Source organism: Priapulus caudatus, unplaced genomic scaffold (genome assembly GCF_000485595.1).
Source record: "Priapulus caudatus unplaced genomic scaffold, Priapulus_caudatus-5.0.1 Scaffold190, whole genome shotgun sequence".
In the NCBI taxonomy this organism is placed as follows: domain Eukaryota; kingdom Metazoa; phylum Priapulida; class Priapulimorpha; order Priapulimorphida; family Priapulidae; genus Priapulus; species Priapulus caudatus.
The window spans coordinates 154,064-173,979 of NW_014577251.1; the positions used below are offsets into that span (position 1 = coordinate 154,064).

The window sequence follows — 19,916 nt, forward strand, 5'->3', positions numbered from 1 at the left end:
ATATAAAACGCCTGTTGGTTAATTGTCTCGTGACACTCAAACGAAGACCTTTGCAACAGACCACGCCTTTGCCGCCAATTTTGCTCATGTCAATCCCCGCATTGCTAATCGATCATTTTTAATTTACAGTTTTTTTTTAAATACCGATATTCGAAAAATAAAAATCAGCCTGTCCAGCCGAGCGACGCTTGATCGTACGTCGACTTTCTGCTTTCTCCAGCACTTGCGACACACGACCAGCCTCGCGGATACCACGGGCAAGATGAAGAATCAGATCTGGTCGAGCGTAGTGACGATTGTGCTCGTCGAGGGTAAGAACCTGCTACCGATGGACGCCAACGGCCTGTCTGACCCCTACGTGAAGTTCCGCCTGAGCAACGAGAAGTACAAGAGTAAGGTAAATGCGAAAAGTACAAGAGTAAGGTACATGCTAGAAGTACAAGATTAAAGTAAATGCGAAAAGTACAAGAGTAAGGTGAATGTGAAAAGTACAAGAGTTGAAGAGTAAGGTACATACAAGAAATACAAGAGTTGAAGAGTAAGGTACATACAAGAAATACAAGAGTATGGTACATGCGAAAAGTAAAAAAGTAAGGTACATGCCAGAAGTACAAGATTAAGGTAAATGCGAGGTAAATCGGGCTATTGCTTTGGGGGGGGGGGTTGAGTCGAATTTGAGTCGGGATCTGTTGGTAGCAGTGCTGTGTTCGTTTGTCGCTTCTCACGTCTGAGTTACCCACAATGAGTTCATTTAGGAATTCAGATCATTCAGTCATTGAGATACCTGGATGTAAACGTTATACAGCACCATGGTTAAATGCTGTAGATAACTCTTGCATAACATAGATAGAAAGCTTGTGTAAACCCGGCGGGGACGCTATAGGCATTACTGAAAAGATGTGCTAAGATTTACTGACAGTAACTCTATCAACCAGCAGTAGGAAGATGCTGCGATATTCGTGGCGTTGCGTTGCAGATGACGTCATCGCCTGTTAAGCTTGCTCACTCGATCTTTTACATTCCATGAATTCGTTCATCGAATTAATTTGGTTATGAGAAAAATTATTAAAGGGTGCTTATACTAAGTTCGCATGTATGTATGCGTAGGTCTGTGCGCGCATGACTGTCTAACGTCAGGGTGACTATTATTCTTCTATATGTGCCTGTTGAAAAATTTAGTTTATATAAAAAAAACTTCTTGCCCATCAGGTGGCCTTCAAGACTTTGAATCCAAACTGGTTGGAGCAGTTTGATTTGCATATGTTTGACGATCAGAGTAAGCAGTTGGAAATGACCATCTGGGATAAAGATATTCGCAGTAAAGATGATTTTATGGGTCGGTAAGTAAATATTAAAACGCATTTTTATGGAAGGTTTGATGAAATATTCAGGAAGTGGTAAAACCGCAATGGTGTGTTTTGCATTTTAATAAGAATAATGAATAATGCAGACGCGTTTGCATATATGCGTCCCTGCGTGCGTGCCTGCGCACGTGCGTACCTGTGCATGCTCGCGTGCGTGCCTGCGTGCGTTCAACGTACGTAAATTTAGGAAAGAATGTAGTGTAGTCAAATTTCGTTGCTACAAAGATAAACACTTGTTGTTAATGAAAGTTTTAAGGTTGAAAAGTGACACTAAGAATTTTAGCAACTTGGAATTGCCAAATATGAAGCCAATTTGCATGATTCGAAAGTCACACATTTTCTAGTTCTATCGATTTTTTCGACGTTGTGTAATGTTTTGTAATACGTGTATGAGTTTCGCGCGACGCCTACCGTTAGCCCACCTATATCACCTAACCCCGCTGTTACAATGACTTCTCGCAGATGTACGATCGACCTTGCGCAACTGCCGCGAGAGAGGACGCACGCAATCTGGCAGGACCTGGAGGATGGAGCCGGCAGCATCCATCTGCTTCTGACCATCAGCGGAACGGTCGGCACGGAAACCATCTCGGATCTCGCAAACTACGAACCCCTGCCCGCCGAGCGGCAGGCCATCATGAGACGATATGTAAGCATACTGATTACGCGCACGCAGTACGTAAAGCGTAGAGTGCCGTCACGAGACACTCTGTCCCTGTTGCGTTATTTTATCAGGATATCACGTTCACGGAAAATTGTCTGATGCAGTCGCAGCGTCATTAAGAACGCCCGACCGATGCATGACACAACCCGTCCACCATGCAGCAAAGATTTATTTAATTGCATCCTATGCAGGCAATCCACAAGGCATTTAAAAGGATGAGGGACGTCGGCCATCTCACGGTGAAGGTGTTCAAGGCAAGAGACTTAGCTGCCGCCGACCTGGGAGGCAAGTAATCCTACAGCGGCTTAACAAATCGCTCTTTAAAATTGTCGTCTGTCTCAAAGTCTATGGCTTGCGGGAAAATTTAGCGTGTGTGAGTGCTTTCTGAAATGCATCGTCCTTGATTAGTAGTCATGCTCATCACGACAAAAGGTTGGATAAGGCTGCACTAAGTAGATTTTATTTGAAGCTAGGAAAGGTATTGGTAAAGTTACATAAGAGGTTTGCTTGCTGAAAATTGCATTAAATAGTGAAATAATAATGTTTATTATTAATTTTAAACATTTGAACCGATGCTAATTGCTGGTGAAATAATTGTGTCGAAAATTGGCTCATTTCTATTCTTTTCGTTATTCTCGCAATCCGTAAAAAGGAAGCGCGTGATCACACGTAACGTTACACATTTGATTATCTAATTTATCGGCTCGTGTGTTTTCGTGGTTAAGTAGACACACGTTGTTCACTCGATGACAGTGCAGTAACACACCGTAACATAAAATACCATGCGTGATGTGATGTGATGGAACAGCGACGCGGGATGCGATTCCAGCATTTTGCACTCTCGCACGCAGGTAAGAGCGACCCGTTCTGTGTACTGGAACTTGTGAACGCCCGGTTGCAGACCCACACCGAGTACAAGACGCTAACGCCAGAGTGGAATAAGATCTTCACTTTGTAAGCGTGTTGCCGTGTGTGCGAGCATGCGTGCGTACTGTGTGTGTGCGTGGTTGTGTGCGTGTGTGTGCGTGCGCGTTTGTGTTTGTGCGTGCGTGCATGCTTATATGCGTTCGTGCATGCTTATATGCGTTCGTGCATGCTTATATGCGTTCGTGCGTGCGTGCGTGCTTGTTAGTCTGTGTGTGCGTGTTTGTTTGTGTTTGTGCATGCGTGCATGCTTATGTGTGTGCGTGAGTGTTTGTGGGCGTGCGTGCATGAGTGTCTGTGTGTGTCAATTCTGTGCATGGTGAACGTTGCCGCACCAGTGCAATAGCTCCAGTTCACCTACTACTCGCTTATGTTTGTCGAGGCTATACTCCAGGTGAACGTCAGTGACTTATCAGTTAACAATTACAATTACATATTATGCATTCGCGATCAAATATTCTTGTTGGCGTTTCTTGTTGGCGTTTGGCTGATGCAATTCAATTGATTTTGTCAACAAATTACACCGATGTTGTTGCACAGGTTTCCTCATGTGCAATCTCTGCGCTCCCAAGTCTGCCTCTACTGGACTAGTCACGTGTGTTTCGTTCTTCCCGCGGTTTTTCAGCAATGTCAAAGATATTCACTCGGTGCTTGAGGTCACGGTGTATGACGAGGATCGAAACAAGACTGTGGAATTCTTGGGAAAAGTCGCCATTCCTCTCCTACAAGTGAGACATTGCAAAATATATCCCATAACGTGTGGCTATATGTATGTGGTTACGCTCACTTCACGTCCAAGTGCTGTGGTTCAAGCAAACATGGCAGTGTTTAACGTGGTAGAGAATTGTAGTGGTTTCGTGCGTGAATGGGGTGTTACTGCCGTCATTGGCTGTAAGTGGATAGTACAGTTATACTCAATGTAGAGAGCATAAATGTATAAACGATGTCCTGCAGATGCTTTTTATTGTTTATTTTAAACAATGGCCCCTAAATCATGCCGCACAAACGTTATGGTTGGGCAGGAAACTAATATGAGACATTATGGTCTCAAAAACGTGTTATATCCTATGTGTAAATGAGCTGATGAAAATGTACTTTTCTTCTCTCCTATTAGATAAACAATGGCGAGCGTAAATGGTATGCGCTGAAGGACAAGAAAATGACGAGGAGAGTAAAGGGCGAGATTCTCTTAGAGATGGACTTTGTCTTTAACCCGGTATGTATGAATGTAGGGATGATTGAGCATGCAATACACATACATAGCTGCTGTTCCTTCCTCATCTATCTACCCATCTCTCTTTTACGTAATGGCGACACCTATGGCAGCCTTCTACTCCCGCCTGTTCTTCGTTAGTCTTTCATGATTTCCTAAATGTGACCAAACCTTTATCATTCCTGCAACAACAGGTCAGTCCTATGAAAGTTTTTTATTTATATCACATGTAATACTGGTACGTACGTCTTCACTCGCATATAGTTCGTTTCAAAGTTTACTAAAAGATTCAAAATCATTAAAAAAGTGTGAATGTGGAATGTAATTTGTTAACTAACACCAACGTCACCGAATTTTAAGCGTATAATTGAAATTGAAATTATTAAGTTGCGTAACTGCAAGGTGGGAGCTCGTATGTGGGTGTTTATATCGTTTGCTTTATCAATGTTAGGTGACAATCGAGTCTCCCAATTCTGTAGCATTCTTTTATATTTTCTATATTATAAAAATACATTATTAATACGCACACACGCATACATTCATGTACGCACGCACGCACTCTCACGCTTCAAGTGCCTGTGATCTATAGTACTGGTTAAACGCAATCTTTCCCATATATTAGTTTCAAGCACTTGCGCGTTTCGATGCGCATTTTATAGTGGATGCATAATTCAGAATTTACGATGAACTGTATAGGTGTATAGCAGATCGGCAAGGCCTTGCATCCTCCGATTTGCATGAAAATTCTAAGACCTGAAAGATACGCAGCCCACTTCTATCTTTTTTAGATAGCAGCTCGTAGTTAGTAGTAACTATAGTATTACTCGAGGCATAGTAGTCGCGCGATACGCAGTTCATCCCCCTTAAAAAACTACGAGGAGAACATACTTGCCTCTCACGTCGTCTGAATGTCATTTTTTTCCTCGCGTAAATTACAGGCCAAGGGAAATCAAACTCTATCTCACTGAGCCAGGCAAGGATCTATACATGGGCTTTCTCATCCTCAATGTGCATCTCGTCCCTAAAACTCAGGAAGACCGCGAGCAGGTATGTACGTCTTACACGCAACCAGGAACACGCGCGCGCACACGCACGTACACAGACGCACCCCATCCACCCACCCACACACGCACGTACACACACGCACCCCCTCCACCCACCCACACACGCAGCCGCGCACATACACCCCCCCCCCCCACACACACACATGCAGACACACGTACACACACGCCCCATCTACTCACACACATACATGCGCGCGCACACACACACGCGCACACAAAGGCGCGCACACGCACACGCACTCGAACACGCTCACGTATGCAAATGCACTCCCACGCACCTCTGCACGCGTATACGTACACACACATACGCACGCAAGCATCCAAGCACGCGCACGCATCCCCCATGCATACACGGGCACGCGCGCACGCTCACAAACGCACAGTCACACACGCGCGTACGCACGCACGCACTCACGCGCCCTCACACAAACATGCTCTTGTATTAATTTTGTCTAACACTCTTCCAAGATATAACATACTTGCGACATGTCGCGAACCTAATGAAGCTTGTGTGTATTGAATATCTAACTGGTGTTTAATATACATTATTTATGTGCGCGCGGTAGTATTGGCGGTGGCCAATCGTGTTATACACGTAGCCATTACATATTGCAAGAGAACTAGTTTGCCTTGACACCGGACCTTCTAGTCCTAACTGTGAATAACTCGTAATTTTTATGCATAAGCAGCGCAATAAAGTATCGAAGGTGCGTATATGTGTGTGCGTGCGTAGGCTTGCAATGTCCCACTGTATGACCTCTATATACCCACTTGTTTTTCGTAACCATATGACTTGAAAACTAATGTCGGACCTTCGTTATTTTTATCTTTTTTTTTTTCGTTATTGTTGCCATAGCAAACGCACTCTTATTTTTATAGTGGTTTTTTTCGTTATTGTTGCCATAGCAAACGCACTCTTATTTTTAGCTCACCTTGACATCGTCAAGCTGAGCTATTGCCATGGGTCGTCGTACGTCCGTCCGTCCGTCCGTCAACATTTGGCTACGGTCAACGATAACTCAGGAACCGTTTGACCCACATGTTTAAAATTGGGTATAGTTGTTACTGTTATGCTCCCATATAATATTAAACGTCCTATTTTGGAGCACGCCAGTCGACGTACTTTCGAGCCACGGCAATTTTTTGGCAAAAATGGGAATTGCCATTAGTCAGTTCAGGTTCAACGGATTTTGCTCATTTTTGGTATGTGAATAAATAATGGCCAGGGGTTTTGATATTAAGATTTTTTTATGCAAATTAGGTAGGGTTTGGCAATTATATAGCATATCATATAGACACGCAGATAACAAACAGTCTGTGGTGTCACACTTGTCTGGTTCGTTTTACAAGATTTTATTGACAATATCTTTATGATTATTACTATTATTATTATATTATTATTATGATATAATGATTTATGCTAAGAAACATCAAAGCTGGTGTAGCGCCATCTACCGTCACAAATTGTGATTCATTTTGGTTTATAAATTATTTATAATTTATCTCTCTCTTCCTCACTCTCTCTCTTTCCCTCTCCTTCTCACTCGCTCTCGACATCGATCCAGGTGAAGGCCAGTGTGCGAACCTTCAATCCAAAGGAGGAGAAGTACATGTCGCAGGAGCCCAAGTTCAAGAAGAAGGTGTTCATGACGAACGTTGCGCGCGTGCGACAGTTCGTGCTCACCTTCCTGCATGCCGGCCGCTTCATACAGAGCTGCTTCCAGTGGGAGTCCGTCCCTCGGAGCCTCACGGCCTTCCTTGTGAGTACCGCCGACCGTCGGCTAAACCTTTGTGATTTCTTCTGAGTCAGCCTGTCTCTCCTGATTGATAGCTAATTTCTCATGATGGTTTGGTGGTTAGCATGTGGTATACACATTCACGTATCTTGTCGAGGGATGCGAGTTCGATTCCCTGTCGGCGCCATGAATGTTCTCTGTGTGCGTAAAACTGGCTCTTTACATTGGCGACCATCTCTGGTCATGTGAACGAACAGAATCAAGGATGACGTGAGACACTATAGAACTGAGCACACCCTCAGTTTCATTGACAGAATCTTTGGTAAGATGAAGGCAGTGAGAATATAAAAAGAAAGGGAGTCCGTCGCTTACTGCATTAAGAGATTGACTGGAGGCAGTATATCTTGGAGAGATTGACTGTATCATGTCGGTGGAGTCGCTGGTACAATAACACGGTTAATTCGAGCTCTCTCTCTCCTTCTCTGTGCTGGTGTCACGATTTGAATAATTGCACGCAGATGGTACTAGAGCTAGTCGGAATATAAAGCATAAACAGTTTTGATCCTCGTAATGATGCATTATAAATTCAGTCATTCCTAATAGCCTGTCTAATGGATGCTTATTCAGTATAGGCGTTCATTAAAGCAGCAAGCTTTTATTATCAGCTAATGCTTTGTCAAAGATGGCTTTATAATTTGACTGGGCTTAGAACTTGCGCGCAAAGACTCGCTTCTAAGTAAGTGCTTAGAAGTCGACCATCGCTCTTTCGACAGTTTTTATACCGGCCTTTGCCAAGGCATACAGATAACGAAAATGGCTAAACTAACACTGCCTATGAATCCTGGGAAATTCATGTATGTTCTTGCTTATTTCTGCAAAAACACGAGTCACTCTCAGTGCCCGAATGTTATGCGTGAACGTGTTGTGCGTTGACGGCGTGTGGATGATTTCTTTTCGTTCTTCATTGCAGGTGTTTGTAGTCATAGTGTACAACTTTGAGCTCTACATGCTACCCGTGGCCTTACTGCTGGTGTTTCTACGCAACTACTTAGTGCTTCCATCTGTGAAGGAACAGCAACGCTATCTGGAGGGCCAGATGGTGCCGCAGACAGCTGGCGATGACGACGAGAGTGATGATGACAAGGACAAGGTGATACTTATAGCCCTGTCACACCTTGACGATTTAGCCAGCATATGCCGACCTTAAAAAAATTTCTCTAAACCGCTGGCATACGCTGAACTATCGATGTTTTTTTCAATTTTGGGCGTATACATAGCGTATTCATAACGAGTTGGACGTATACATAACGTATTAGTAACTTATATAGAACGTTTCGATAACTTATAGATAACTTATACCAACGAATGCTTAGCGTGTTGCCGGCGTTCACAACTTATGCCCAACGATAGTCTAACTTATGCATAGCGCGCGGCAGCGTATCGCCGACGATCACGTGTCGTAGCCTATAAAAAGGCTGCCGCTCGACGATTCAAATCATAACCGCACTAGACATCGCAGTATCAACATCACCGTTGCAGTATCAACATGCCAATACCATTTTTAGCTCATCTGACATAGTCAGATGCAGCTTGTAGAATCGCTTGATCGTCCGTCCGTCCGTCCGTCCGTCCGGTCGTCCGGTCGTCCGTCAACAGTTGGGCACAAATCTTAACCGCTCGACGTACGGTCACGATATTCGGGTCGTTGGGGGGATCGTCAAAACGAGTTGGGATGTCGAAGCTGGGGGTCAAAGGTCAAAGGTCAAGAGGTGTAAAAAAAGGGGGAACATTCACTCCTTAACTTAAGGTATAGGGAGGAAATGCAGAATTGCGGCACAAATCTAAACGGCTCGACCTAGGCTCGTGATAGTCGGTGTATAGCATCATGGTAGGAAAAGCCATCACTGTGCCGAAATTGGAGGTCACAGGTCAAAGGTCAATGGGCACAGGGCAGATTTTAGACATTTTCTGAGGACATGGTCTGACGGAGCGATTGAAAAACTTTTTTGTTTCAGCGGTGACCTACCATTTTTATGGCTTTATTGAAAGGACCATGAAATATGCTTTCCACTGACGTGCGAAGAGTAAGTGTCTGATAACCTTTTGACCCTCAAGAGGAGGGATTTAAACATGGATTTGTTAACTGTTACTGTGTTAGAAAGAATTTGACTGCTGGGTTTGCTAGTAGAATCTATACATGCCTGGATGTATGAGGCTACAATGTCACAGTGAAATTTCAAAAGCTAAATTTGGTTAAAGAAGGTGTATGTTCCTTAAATCGTATAATTTCTATGTCATTCTGTACTGTCAGTATGTTACATGTAACGTATGCCACTGCCAGTGGCTGCTGCCAGTGCATGTGTTGGGGCAGTTTTTGCCTGCGTTAATTGGTTGCAGGTGGCAGCTCTCTATTGCAATTTGCAGCCTGTAGGCTTGCGTAGGTAAATGGATGAGTGCTTACCTATTCTGTCTTGCAAATAGTTGTTGCTACTACGAATGATGGGAGCTTCCATCTTTAATCTGAAGACACTTAAACGTACGCGCCATCTCGTGGCAACTTTCATAACGATCCCAACGAACATTCTTTTGAGAAGGTTCCTGATACCATCCCTGTGCACTGTTTCGGCACGTATGTGACCACATTTGGGACTAACAGGGTTTACTAGAATCCCACCACTCCACCACAGAGTCACCGCAGTAGACGTTAGATGAGCGCTGTCGCTATGCGGCACTTGTTATATACCAATTTCCCTAAACGCTGCCAATACGCCATTATACGGTAGCTGTATGTTAGAAACACGTTCAGTAAGTTCTGTGGTCGTCCGGAACACGTCAAATACGTCTACATACGTCAATATGTGTTAGAGATGAGTTACACATAGGTTAGAAATAAGTTTTGGGTACGCTAGACATTATCTCGACTTATGAGTAACTTACAAGTAACGTGTGTCAACGTGTGTCAACGATCCAATAACATACCTACAACTTATGGCCCGCATATGCGGGACGTATGGGCATACGCTGGAATACGGCGGAAAATTTTGAGCCTGCTCAAAATTTTTCGACGACCTCGCTGTACTACGACGTATACTAGCGTGCTTCAGCGTGCTTCAGCGTGCTTCAGCAGGCTCTTAACTTATACAAAGCTTACCCATAACTTATTCGACGTATGCCAGCGTATTCACCAAATTTTTCATACGTCGGTACCCGCTGGCTTTCATACGGAGGTGTGACAGCGCCATTAGAGCGGCGGCAGCTCGTGAGAATTCCTGTAGAAGCGCGACGTTTATAGATGAAAGCCTGAAACCTTTATTCAGTGTATCTTTAACGTTCGGTGTGCATGATGTGAATTCTTATATATATATACAGAGTTTATTGGCTTCACCTAACTTTCTTGATCGTGATGCATTTACATTGTTTATGTTTTTGCTGTACTTAACTGATGTAAATGAATAGTTCTGTTACACTTTGTAATAACATCAGCATCTATTTCTGATATATATGTTTATATATCTAGTGGATAACTGCATGAACCTTCTCTGTTTGCAGTTGCATGTATATGATAAGGTGATTACATTCTTACCTAAATTTTATCAACATTTCAACTAATGGTATTGTGCAAAAAACATCATTTGATAAATAATATAAATATCATTGGTAAAAGCGGTGGGTTGTTGGTGAGCAAGGAAGCAAGCCCATTCCTAGCGATGACATAAATAATGCCAGTAAATTTAGATCATCTTAGAAAAGTAAGATGAGCATAAAACCGAGCATGGCATGCATAGCCAACTTTGTGAATGTAAGAGAGAAAAAACGCTCTTCTCTCTAGATAATAAACATGAAATGGAAGTAGGAATATATTCAATATATGCACGTGTGACATATATTTGTTCTTATCACGTACTACATGATAAAAGGTCAAAGTATTACATCCAACCCAGTTTCATCTAAACCCCGTTAAAGAGTGATCTAACCCTAATTTAAGTACATACGAATTTCTCTACATTTTCTCGTGATTGCATGTTTCAAGTGTTGTTCTTGATTTTGCAACGCATTTCTGTTAAATCTTTCTCGTGTGAACATCATATTTCATTCAGTTTGTGCTTGCATTTCAGGCACTATCATTTCTCGACTTTTCTTACTTGGACATGTTTGATTTTGTCGTCTATGACACAGTCGAATTAATAGAAATGGTGACCGTCGGGTGCAATCCCGAGAAGCGCATATTGCTCGAGGTGATATTACAGGATTCGATTTCTTCTCTGTACCCAGGTGGCAAAAAGTGTAACTATAACAGCGCACTGTCCATAGTTGTAGCATCTAGCTTTAGATCTCTTTAGTACATGAGACTCTGACTAGACTCTGAGACTAATCTTTGTAGTGTTCGTGCACTAACATCACGCGCAGTAAGAAAGGGACTAGAAAGGGATACAGTCGAGTAATAATGACACCTTTTAATTTTGACCTTTAATCTTTCAACCCTTTAAGGTTGAATACATACATGTGCAAGAGGATCCACTGACATCTGGCCACTACGTGTGGTCCTCAGTACTTTTCAAGTTTGATAAGAGTCGGTGGCCACGGGTTTAAACGCAACCCTTAGGTGCCCACATTTAGGAAATGTTCTTCGTGGTTTAGGCTTGCATACTCGACATCTTGCTCTCTTGTAGCTGGTTGATTGAATCTAAGAGTGTAATGTTAGCGATGATTGATTTTAACGGTGGGTAAAAAGGAATTTTCTTAGCAAGAGGGGCACATAGAGACGTCGGACGACTATAGGTGGGCACTTGGGATTCTGAAGAGCCATCGGTAAATATTTGAAGGTTGTAGTATCACTGCGTCACGACCGTCATGGCCATCGTGGGTGCAGGCCTACCCAAATCATCGGAAGTGTTTCACTGGAATCACCTGCTTTGGCAGTATAACCTGGTTACTGGATAGCGCAGCATAGGTGTATAGTCTGTTTATCACTAACTGTTCTTCTTGATAACATGTGGTGGTGGGTGGAATTTGGTATATATAACGCGTGTGTGCATTATATATAGAGCGATTTGTACGGTTATCATGTTTTTCGTGTACCGTACCGTTTAACCACAGACTAATGAATACATTATTTGTTTGCATGACTGACACTTTATTACTGTAAATACTAAACTGTATTTATCAATTATTCACTATCGGCTATAGTAATGTCAGTAATATTTCCCGCGCTATAGTCGTGTTGCGCAAACTGCCTTTTGCACTTGCGTTTTTACTGATACTGCCATCGTTGGTAACTGCCCCATACCGTGAATGTTTTGTTGAATAGAGTACCCTAGCTTGTAATGGATTTTAACGTCATATAATTCCGTGTAATCATTGGCCTCCGTCCGGTGACAGGGTCGTTAGATGACTTGATTTTCGTCTGATAAACTCGATTGGCAGTTGAAAGCATCGTAGACGCGCAGGGGACTGGTATTTCAGCGTCATATTTAGCAGATTTCAGTCTAGCAGTACAAAGCCTGGTGATCGATAGCATGTGCAAATTTCAGATACGTCTACGATTTTGATCAGAAAACTCGGATTATTACGTGAACGTAAAAAAGGGCGAGGTTAAAGTAACTCTGTTATGCCTTTTTTTTTCACGCTTGCTTGTCCGTTGTTTTGACGCCAGGAAGAGCGAAAGAGCTTCAAGGAGCGTCTTCAGGCAGTACAGGACGTGTGCCTGACTGTACAGAATGCTCTGGGCTACATCGCTTCGCATGGAGAAAGTGTAAAAAAGTTGGTATCTCTCGCACTATTTAGCGGTGCAGTGGCGGTATAGTTTTCATACGGCTAGATTCAACCACGATATATTGGTCGAGTACTTTTGCAATGGTTAATTTGGCTTCGTCTCGTATGTGCACACACAGAGTGCACTGCGCTAGACTATAGAATGTGGAATTAAAATTTTAGTGTTCACGTTAATAGTAATTTTATATGTGTAGATTGAAATGCGAGAGTTGCCATTTATGGACTGCAGATTGTGTGTTCAAACAAGCACCGTGGCATTGACCCACAACGTTATTTTTCATGCACGCAGTGACGCAGGAGTATCGCATTCTGATCAAACTTTTTCTTTGCAGCACATTCAATTTTACCTCACCATTCCTGTCCTACCTGTTGATCTGTGTGCTGTGTGTGGGAACAGTGGTGCTCTACTTCATACCATTACGCTGGATCATCATGGCCTGGGGTGAGTCAGAGAGATGTAATAACGAGGTGGTTGTTATTACAATATGGTTTTGATAGCTACGTTTAATTGTAATAATTACCATAAGCTGTTTGTACATATGTAAGTGCTCTATAAGTTGTGTTCCTTCACCGATGACAATATTAGAATTTTCTAAAATAGCCACTAGATGGCAGAAATAATCAGTACAAGCAGAGCGCGTATATACGTATATCATATACGTGCTCTGGTACAAGTCAGAGCCATAAGTAGAGGTGTTTTACAACAGTATAGGGCGTCTATAGACAGCAAGCATGGATAAGCATAACACAAAAATTAATCAAAAATACTCGGAGTATGTCAGCACATACTAGTACTCAACACATACTTTATTTATGCTATGTAACCACAAATTCATTATCCAGACTTCGCTCGAAACTTTTGCTAGTTAAATGATGCACGTTTTCAACGTAATTTGATCCTGTTTCACACACAAAAACGGCAGACTGGTCAACATCGCTACGCCGCTTGACGGAATGGCACAATTACACGACAAGTCAAATGTTACTTTTCATTCATGCTTTCTAGAGTCAGATGGCATCTGCTCCCCTCCCCCAAAAAACTGAATAAAGGTACACAGTCTTATTTAAATGTATTTCTGTCTCTATGAGAAAAGTAAAAAAAATTTACACGTACATACATAATATAATCCTTATTAAATTATGCATATACATGTAACCATTCATCATTAATGCACAGATGTTTATTCAAGAATTAGTTATCATGATTGTGTCATCGTTGACCTCGACCTCTCTTCAGTCAAATCATTTAACTTGGGATCTTGCGAGATTTTCTTTTTGATAAGGCTGACAAAGAGGTACTTTCAAATCATTTTACTCGGATTAATGCTACATACTTTTACGCTAATTCGTTCCAGACATCCCTTGATCGAATAGCGTGCAAATAAAATGGGCCATTACCTCCGGTGTAAATTCCAATGTCCCTTGTAAGACTATTCGCAGCACCATCCTCCTTAACGAAATCTGTGAGGGAGAGAAATTGTTTGTTACACAGCCACAGTGCCAAACGCTCTAAAACATTGCAATTGTTAGTTGGTTATTTTGTCTCCTGATCGAATCGTAATTGACAGAAAGCTAGTGTTGCGTGCCTCCTTTAGCAACTAGCGGATCAGTCTGCAATTAGTACAACAATGATTGGCCGAACTCTTATCTATGTTTCTGGCGCAAATTAGAATGAGTTTCTGATCATTTCTTTCTATGTAATAAAGGTTAATACATGCACAATATAGTTCTTTGTTTTAAATATGCAACATTTTTACATGATTAAGTAACTAGATACGTAGACAGTGTTGCATTTTAACCAAGATTTGTTACATTTAACTTGCTAACACTAAAGACTAAAGTCAAGCCACAGCTGTATATATCACTACTTGATACTACTCTATGGATGCTATTATTGGAAATGACTGAATATATGTAGATTGTTCCCAGAGTGGCTCAACCGATATAGGTCCTACATATTCATGCATAGATATGTTCATGATACTACTCCTACGCTATTATAGATACTTGCGCTTTGCTTGTTCTAAAAATTGTTGAATTTTCCAGGTGTTTCCTGGCGTATGTTAATTTAGACATCATTTCCAGGTATTAATAAGTTCACCAAACAACTACGATCGCCAAACGCCATTCCAAACAATGAACTATTGGACTACTTGTCTAGAGTTCCAGATGATCAGGAGGTGGTGAGTGTCAAACAACAACAGCACCATATATTATTAACAGGAGTCTATCAATAGACTCCTGTTAATAATAGCCTGTTAATATAGCAAATAATAATATTAATTTATTATGCAACCAACAACATTATATGTGATCGTTTTTTTGCCTCTATAGGCATCAATATTGATGCTATATGCACAAATTTGGTATCAAAATGTGCAGGAAGACATGACACACTCAATAAAATAGCTAAAAAAAATTAAGCTTAAAAAACAACTTATATTGGATAGAAACAAGAAACTGTTTAAATTAAATGCTACAAATTCACTTCGGTTTCATCGATAAAGTGGGGCAAATACATTGTCTTGTCTTCCTGCACATTTTGATACCAAATTTTAGCATAATAGCATCAATATTGACGCCTATAGAGGCAAAAAACCTGTTTTATCAAATTGGCTCTCTGCGTCGACATCTGCACCTATGTAAATTCGATTCTCGGAGTGATGTCCAATGATCTCGGATTCACAACCATGATTTTCTAACTCCCCAGACATCACCCTTGAAAAAAAAAGGTTATGTTTTGTTCTAAGATGGGGAGAGGTACTACTACTACTAGACCCAAAAGCGACCTCCACCACTAGCCTAAATGACTATTGATAGACTCCTGATATTATTAATTACACTGTGGCTATATGCCCGGCAGTCGGGCACGGTCTTTGATTTCCTAAATGCCCGGCAGTTCCTAACCCTAACCCTAACCCTAACCCTAACACTAACCCTAACTCTTGTTTACTTGAGATAACGCTGAAAATTAAAAACTGCCGGGCATTTAGGAAATCGAAGACCGTGCCCGTCAGCCGTCAGATATATGTCGGCTGCCGGCCATATAACCACCCTGTATTAATTATTACTCTGATACTGCTTTTGTGCTGCTGATGATGTGTGTACATCACGTCTACCTGTAAATTAGCTTTGGAACATTGTTTGCCAACCTGGCAAGTACTATATGCATCTACCAACGCACTCTAGCATGGTTGCCCTGTGTTCTTTTCCAGATGATGTATGCCCAGCTCACTCCTGAACCTCATTCACCCTTGCTGGCAAAGAAGAAGAAGAGCCAGTGAAAGAAGTAGTGCTGCCATCTACTGAGCAAAAGTTGGTTATCCAAACGCAATGGTTACTATTCGAGTCGCCCCTATGCTGGTGTTCTTTCAGCCGCAGAATTGCCCAGTTGTTTGCTGCCACGCCAACTCTTTAGTTAAGCACAGGGAGTCGTTAATGGTAGTGCCTCCTCGCTTCTTCGATCGTGTGAATTGCCCGTATCATGGTACACTACAACGCATGTTGTGGTTTAGGGTAGGAACAGCCTGTCTGCGGAAAAGCGACATGCCGCGACAAGCAACAGAAGGGTTGTTCCCCACTAACGATTTGGATTCCTGGTAAATGGTTCGGAAAGTAACTCGCAATTCGTTCCAAGTTTCCAGGTTTTCGTGCCAATGCATATGCTTTTGCAGCAAAGTGCAGCCCCATACAAACCTCGTATGCGTATGCTATATAATGTTTTTGACAACTGCTATTTTGTTGTCGTAAGGTGGTAGGGAACATCTATCTATTGCTCTCAACTTCAATGATCATGATGCTTTGTGGAAGCAGGCTTTTACGCCTCTTTCGCAATATATTATAAGGGGACTTGATGCATCGGTCTCGATATTGTTGCTAACAGTTATCACTTGCGGTTGCAAGAATATACATTGGTTGACACGTGTGACAATTCATCATTGTAGTTAGTGTGGCCGTTTATATCTGGGTTTACTACACACTTGTTTTGATACGGGGAGAAGGGGGTATCAAGAATCCGGTTCGATCCGCAGCAGATAAAAGCGCGCAAATAAATGTTAGATTATTTATAGTCGGGAGTGTCCGCTTCGAAATCCGCACCTGCCACGCAGCAGGGGAGTGTCCTGCTTTTTCTGGGCTTAATAACATATGGTCATGAGTGAATAATAATAGATTCCTTTGATATTAGATATTATTGTATCTATGTTATTAATAGACTCTATTAGTATTCACTCCTGATATGGTCATGCTGTCAGCTGCTTATACCGCGCTTTCGGGCCGAGTATTGTTTTACAAAACTGTGATCTACGTGTACCTGAGTAAGTTCGCATGTCTCTTTATTATGTTATCCCGTGCTATGGTCATCAGCTTTTTGTCTTAAAAGGCTGTTTGCTAGTTGTGATAAGTGCCTGCGCGAATTAAATAATGAATTCGGGCCCGTTGACTATCTTCTTCTAATGTTGAGTTCAATCACCGCAGTGCAGGGTTGATAATGAGAGTAGTTATTGTGGCATGAAGGCGACCGGAAGAACATGTAATATACAAGTCATTTCTCTGCGTATGTTTTGATCTACTGATGTAATATACAGCCATGATTATAGCAATTGCGCAAAATATCCGGCAGCGTGTTACAGTCATTCCAGGTAGCAAATCGCCAATCATATCTTGCATCAGCGTTTGCGGGTGTATGAGCATGTCAAACAGCAGTGTCAGTGGATGTCCAGACCGCTTTCCCAGTTTTAACTCTACACTCTCGAGGTATTTATGTATCGCAAAGAACAGTATCTGCTGGAGTGTAGGCATGTCCTGTGTTTGATGTATCTAATGCAGTTCGAACGAAGTCGCTGCCGATGTCCAAACTACGTGTCCACTTTTATTTGTATACGCTAGATTTTTTATGTATTACAGATTATAATAGTGTGTGAATTGTTGAGAAGCAGATTAATTTTTGATTAATTTCACCAAAGTATTTTGTGGAATCTACATTCCTCTATGGACAAATTTATAGAGTGATCCTAGGGCGTTGCTTAAGAGTAGAGGCTTTCATTTATGATTTTAGATTGTATACGGAATCGATGCAAATATGTAGGAGCGCGAGTTACTTTGATTTTATGGTTTTCCAATATTTCCTTCTGTATTACATAATGTTATGAAAATAGGTCTGTGATTTCCTGGGGATCTATGAGCTCATTTTAGTGTAAAACGTAGTTATCTGTCAAAATATATCGTGTTTGTGTGTGAGAGTGCGTGCGTGCGTGCGTGCGTGCGTGCGTGCGTGAATTTGCATTTAGTGGTGATAGGATGGTATATATGGTAAGTTCATTAATATTGTTAGAAATTGCTAGGCAATTTATTTGGTTTCTTATGGTTCGCCGATTTTATTGTTATCGTTCTCTAACATATATTAAACCTTATATACTTGTAATATGGTTTGCTAAGGACTGAAATGTGTAAGGGCAATCTATGCCGTTCTTTTTCCCAATCTGGCGTCTCGTGTGCACGAAATTTGATGCGTTAATTAAGCTAAAAAGACTGTAGTTCTGAGCAATAAGTGCACGCAGTGTGTAATGTAAATAGTACGTATTCATGGATGGGATCAAAGGTACTATGTGATTATAGTTATTTGTGGCAAGGTTAGAGTATGTATATATTAAAAGCGTTGAGTTGCGTTTAACTAACACGTTATGCATTCCACACGATTTATAAGCCCAAAAAGGAGGTAAGAATCGGCATTCCTTGTTAACGTTCAAAACATAGCCATTTTCATATATATATATATATATATATATATATATATATATATATATATATATATATATATATATACATATATATATTGTACCATTCCTATCGGTTTTGTGATAGTGTTGGTGTGGGATTCGTTACTAGCGACAATGTATACATGAGTTTCAGTGGTGGCAAAGCTGGCTGTCTGGTACATAAAGTAATGCTTAAGCCTCCGCATCTACGTGATGTGATTAGTGTCATTACAACCTTGCTAGGTGTACTGTTTGCAAATCAACCCGATTAATTTAAACGCGCTTCGTCAATGGCGGCCGTGGCGTCACACGTTAATACAGGTAGTAATGAATGTGCTTTACTGTTATAAACTCATATTCATATTTTGCAGTGGCAATTACTATGCAGTGCAAATATATCCTAATTTACCCGAGAACAGCACCAACAAGCTCAAGCGCTGTTGCCCTTACCAATTAAAACGTGTGAACAGCTCCTATTCTAGTTCAGACAACCGGCCGCGAAATATTGTAAGGAACCAGGTAGAATATTTATTAAATTATCTTGCGAATGGTCATTGTGCCCATATATACATTACATCAAGAGCTAATAATATCTTATTAGGTTAGCTCTTGATTAAGGTATTATTAGCTCTTGATTACATGGTTTTATGTTGTTATTGGCTTTTTCCTATGAAACTTGTGGGGGCATATATTCCTGTCATACTCAGTAATACTCAGATTAATAAAAAGCGTCATGTGTCCGGCACGAGCAACATTGTATATGCTGTTTACATAACAGGAATTATATGAAATAGTGCATGATAATGGTTAATTTGACCTATACTGCGCATTATTCATTATTCTTATTATTAGAATCCATAAATTCTTGGTTCTAATAACAGCTGTTATATTAACCGTAATAACAGTTTGTTGATATTGTATGCGGTTGTAACTAGTAGGATGGGTTTGCACTCTGTGATTTTTCGTGGGGGAATCCGTGGTCGGTTATGTTAAGATTTGAAGAATAACATTATCTTATAGTGGGGCAAAGTAACGATCAAGTGTTTCACTGCGTTTACATGTCCTCATGATCTGTCTGCTTGGTGTCTTCGTGATTTTAGGCATTGCAGGATCGTATATGTAGTTTACGAAACTTGCGTTACGAAAGTGGTCGTACTGCGTACGGCGTGCTTTGCCTGGTGAGGAATAACTTCACTATGTTTTATGCAAAAGTTCGTGTAGGTGTATGTGTCTGCGTATGCGAGTGAGTGATTGTGCGGGCGTGCGTGCCCGGGTGGACGCGCGTTAATTCATAACGTGTGGATTTGTTTTTGCGGCGCTTAACTGCTGCATGGCATATTGTAGTTTTAACTTTGAAAGTATACTAAATGTAATTATATATTTTTTCAACGAGAGTCATTAGAAGCTATCATGTAGAGCTTAA

General features: G+C 41.4%; 1 protein-coding gene across 3 annotated transcripts; it reads left to right on the forward strand.

Moving 5' to 3' along the window:
* Window positions 1–223: 223 nt before the first annotated feature.
* Window positions 224–18,159, forward strand: LOC106807020 (multiple C2 and transmembrane domain-containing protein 1-like). Of its 3 annotated transcripts, XM_014809219.1 has the most exons (14): window positions 224–397; window positions 1,210–1,340; window positions 1,827–2,013; window positions 2,220–2,313; window positions 2,880–2,982; window positions 3,578–3,680; window positions 4,067–4,168; window positions 6,795–6,989; window positions 7,936–8,115; window positions 11,081–11,200; window positions 12,619–12,725; window positions 13,070–13,179; window positions 14,823–14,920; window positions 15,953–18,159. In XM_014809219.1, the coding sequence occupies exons 1-14, from the start codon at window positions 263–265 to the stop codon at window positions 16,019–16,021; spliced, it is 1,734 nt and encodes a 577-aa protein (XP_014664705.1). In that variant the 5' UTR covers window positions 224–262; the 3' UTR covers window positions 16,022–18,159. The 3 variants fall into 3 exon arrangements, with proteins under 3 accessions (XP_014664705.1, XP_014664706.1, XP_014664707.1); XM_014809220.1 differs by lacking the exon at window positions 11,081–11,200; XM_014809221.1 differs by lacking the exon at window positions 15,953–18,159 and having other exon boundaries at window positions 11,081–11,237; window positions 14,823–14,910.
* Window positions 18,160–19,916: the final 1,757 nt, after the last annotated feature.

Excerpts from the sequence above, each read along its gene's own strand:
- LOC106807020 (XM_014809219.1), top strand. The coding sequence starts at position 263 with ATGAAGAATCAGATCTGGTCGAGCGTAGTGACGATTGTGCTCGTCGAG. Across the intron at positions 398-1,209 it reads ACGAGAAGTACAAGAGTAAG|GTGGCCTTCAAGACTTTGAA; the intron begins GTAAATGCGAAA and ends CTTGCCCATCAG. Across the intron at positions 14,921-15,952 it reads TTCCAGATGATCAGGAGGTG|ATGATGTATGCCCAGCTCAC; the intron begins GTGAGTGTCAAA and ends GTTCTTTTCCAG.